The sequence below is a fragment of the Nicotiana attenuata genome, chromosome 3 (genome assembly GCF_001879085.1).
Source record: "Nicotiana attenuata strain UT chromosome 3, NIATTr2, whole genome shotgun sequence".
Taxonomy (NCBI): Eukaryota; Viridiplantae; Streptophyta; class Magnoliopsida; order Solanales; family Solanaceae; genus Nicotiana; species Nicotiana attenuata.
In genome coordinates, this window is record NC_031991.1 from 29,585,271 (window position 1) to 29,589,002 (window position 3,732).

The 3,732-nt window shown below is 34.4% G+C and overlaps 1 protein-coding gene and 1 long non-coding RNA gene across 2 annotated transcripts; both read right to left on the bottom strand.

The window, feature by feature from the left end:
* Nucleotides 386–1,930, bottom strand: LOC109224575. The gene is made up of 3 exons (XR_002067718.1): nucleotides 1,737–1,930; nucleotides 1,207–1,270; nucleotides 386–425 (listed from the first exon to the last, which is right to left on the bottom strand). It is a non-coding gene; the product is annotated as an uncharacterized LOC109224575 (long non-coding RNA).
* LOC109224251 lies at nucleotides 2,160–2,555 on the bottom strand. The gene has a single exon (XM_019388838.1). The coding sequence runs from the start codon at nucleotides 2,553–2,555 to the stop codon at nucleotides 2,160–2,162; it is 396 nt and encodes a 131-aa protein (XP_019244383.1).

The following is a 3,732-nucleotide window of genomic DNA, read 5'->3' on the forward strand; positions in this document are numbered from 1 at the left end:
CTCGGTAGTTTTTACTAGTAAATACGGACACGAGTTACCCCTCGTTTTTGGTACGTATCCCAAAATTTACCCTTACGTCTCAAATACAGCAACCAACATACATAATATCATACCAAACAATTGACAACTTGTCAATTAACCAATACAAGTCTCCACCATAACTAAACCACCAAGTAACCACTAGAAATACTAATTTATCTCCAACTTTGATAAATGAGAACGATACTCAACATAAGGCTAAAATAACAAAAAGAATACTCATGACACACTAAATTAATTACTATGGAGCGACTCTAAGAGTTCAAAGAAAAGAGTATAACAATATAATAAAATCTCCGCCCACGCGAACAAGTGCGAGGCTCACCAAGAACTATCAACCTGTGCGCTCTAATTAACGAAATCCTCGCCCGCGTCAACTGCTGTCTCTGTAAAAAAAATTAGCTGGGAATGAGTCGCTAGCTCAGTGAGTAATAACACTTGACCACAACCGTTTTTATTTGGGGACAAGTCAGAAAACATGCTAGTATCCCAAATAAAAAATAACATAAAAATGCTCATTCAGAAACAATAAATAATTTCCAGTCTCATCACGCTTTTCTTGTAGTATAATATAATTAACAATTCAGTAATAAGCTCGGTAACCAGTGTATAATATCAATATTGAAATTTGGGAGGTTTCAATGAACGGATCATGTAATCGGTATAACTGTGGACTTCTTTGCAAGAAGTCAAATATAACGGTAGTCCTACTCGAGAGAAATCGGTAACGGTATGCTAGTTCTACCTTCCCGCTAGCGAGGGCTATAACGGTAATCAGTAACTACAAGGTGCACCAGGTCTAACGAACCCGCCGTTAGCTACGGGATCCTTCAATGTCTACTCCCATTTATACTTGTCTCTGTAATCCGTATATACTCGTAGAAAATATTTTAAAACAATATAGCGCATTTCGGTTTTTTTTTATCAAATCATGTAATTTCGTTTCAATAACGGTAAATCTTATCTCAAGTAACAGTAAAACGTATTCGGTAACAATGAGAATATTCAGAATAACTATAATAGTCTAAAATAAATATAGTAGTATCATATCCAGTAAAGGACTTGTCCCACATGCAGATTCAAATTAGTCGGTAACATGCTCATATTAAAATCATATATAAATCATGCTAGTTGTAGAAATACAAATGAGGTAAGGTTACTACTCACCTCTCAAAGCCAACTAACCAAAGCTCGACTTCTTATTGATCCAATTGCTCAATTCGTGTGCAATCTATAAATCATATAAGTTTAGTGTTACTATCAATTGACCCCGAAATCCACTAAATTTAAGTGATAGCGAATTACAATTTTTTGTAACCAACATCTTAGCGTCACTTAAGGATATTGTCTGTTCAACAATCATAATACTATTAAAATAAATTCTCAACAGTTGCTTCATTCTAGGTTCAAAGTTATTCAGGAACTAATTTGTTTCACATGGAAATTCATGTTACTGTTACCCACCCAGAATCGAGTTCCAAACTCAATCCTAATATTAAATTTCACTATATATGGTCTAGTTTCTGTATATAAAGATACTAGTTTAACTAAAATACATTGCTATCTTCTCCTTCTTCCTTTATTCTAAAACCTCCTGTTGTTTTTCCCCAATTCTCAATCAAATTACAACCTCATATTTATTTAAACTTTAAAAAAATAATATTACTTCAAATAGGAGGAAACATATATGTAGTTACCTGGAATTCTACTGTTGAGGGTCAAGATATTTAATTCTTCTAAGTAGAACGTGGTATTGGATGGAGCACGATGGAGCACCAGAAACCCTTCTGCTTGATGCTTACGATGACTGAAGGTTTTTTTTTTTTTAATTTTATTTCTCTTTCCCAAATCCCTTGTTCCTCTTTTCTATCTCACCTTACTGTTGACCAAATGGGTTACGGCCCATTAATTTCATCCCTTCATTATATAAACATAGGCTTCTTCTTTTTTTTTTTTTTTTTTTCCAATTTTCTTGTATTTATTATTATTATTATTATTATTATTATTATTACTATTATTATTATTATTATTATTATTATTATTATGCTAATGACCGATACACCCTTATAAAAATATAGGGTATTACATCCTCCCCTCCTTATGAAATTCGGTCCCCGAATTTAACCCAAGTTCGTACCTGTAGACTGAGACAAATGAGGATACTTCGCTTGCATATCTTTTTCTACTTCCCAAGTGGCTTCTTCAACGGTATGATTTCTCCATAAGACTTTAACGAACACAATCTCTTTTGACCGTAGCTTTCTTACTTGTCTATCAACAATTGCCATCGGCTCCTCCTCGTAAGACAACTTTTCATCAAGTGGTATAGTAGGGGCTTCGATTATCTGAGATGAGTCTGATATACATTTCCTCAGCATTGAGACATTAAAAACTGGATGAATAAAGGACCACTCAGGAGGAAGTGTCAAACGATAAGCCACCGCTCCCACTCGGTCTAGTATCTCATACGGTCCTATAAACCTGGGGCTCAACTTGCCTCTTTTCCCAAACCGCATTACACCTTTCATAGGGGAGACTCATAGGAACACTTTGTCTCCAATTGTGAATACTAAATCTCTTCTTCTCTTATCACCATAAGACTTGGATCGGGCTTATAAGCCCGATCCAAGTCAGTCTGCTGGCCCTTGAGGCCTGACCGAGGCTGGGCTTGGGCCGGCCCGTGGCTAAAAATTAATTAACTATCAAATATTTAGTATTTTAAAAAATAAAAATTAAAAAAACTATTAACTATAATCCTCATTCCCCAGCCCTAAATTGCTCATTTACCTTCCATATCAACTAGAATTTATATTTTTTTTACATGCATGTAATATAACAAAATTAGTTTTTATTTAGCTTAATTAATAATGAACACGAAAAGTTTTAGGTGGCCAATAATAATCTTTATTCAAAAGAAAATATTACTTTAAGTGGCCAATGATTAGTTTGGATTACTTTAATATATTATTAATATTTAAACTACTCTTCATATAGAAAAAGATCAATTTTAAATACACACACAAAAAAAAAATTGACCACTAGCAAATTTCAGGAGTTTTAGAAATTTCATGGACTATAATGATGAAATCAGCAAATAATGTTAATCCTGAATTAAAAAAAACCTCGGCATATAAACTTATTGAAGCAATCCCTGAATCTGAGGAAAATGAAAGAAAAGTATTAAGAAAATATTCATGTAACTTTAAAAAAAAAAGTAGAGATATAGGGAAATTGTATTTCAATTACGAGATTCCTCTCAAATATCAAGTTTTTTGTACGCTATACGCAAACAAAAATTGTTCACATGATTAATCGACTATGTCACGAGAAAATATTTAAGGATTTAAATAAATTCTTTTTTCTAAAAAAAAATTGAAGGGCCGACCCACCCTAGCCCGTGACCCTCTTAGGGATGGGTTGGGCTGGCCATTTTAAGGCCCATTCATATGTGTTTACCGTGAAAATGGTAATAATAACTAAATTTGTTGATGGGACTCTAAAAATACGTGATCTATTTTTATGCTAGTTGTGAAGCAGTTGATGTTATGTGTGTGAAGTTTAAGGGCGAGATGCGAGCTAAAATAAAGCGGTAATCAAACTGAGAGATAGCCGTTCGGGGCCTCGAGCTGGTCGATTTAGGGTCGAGGTCGGGTCCCGAGCTCTGGCTCGAGCTATCAGGGGCAATCGGGGAAG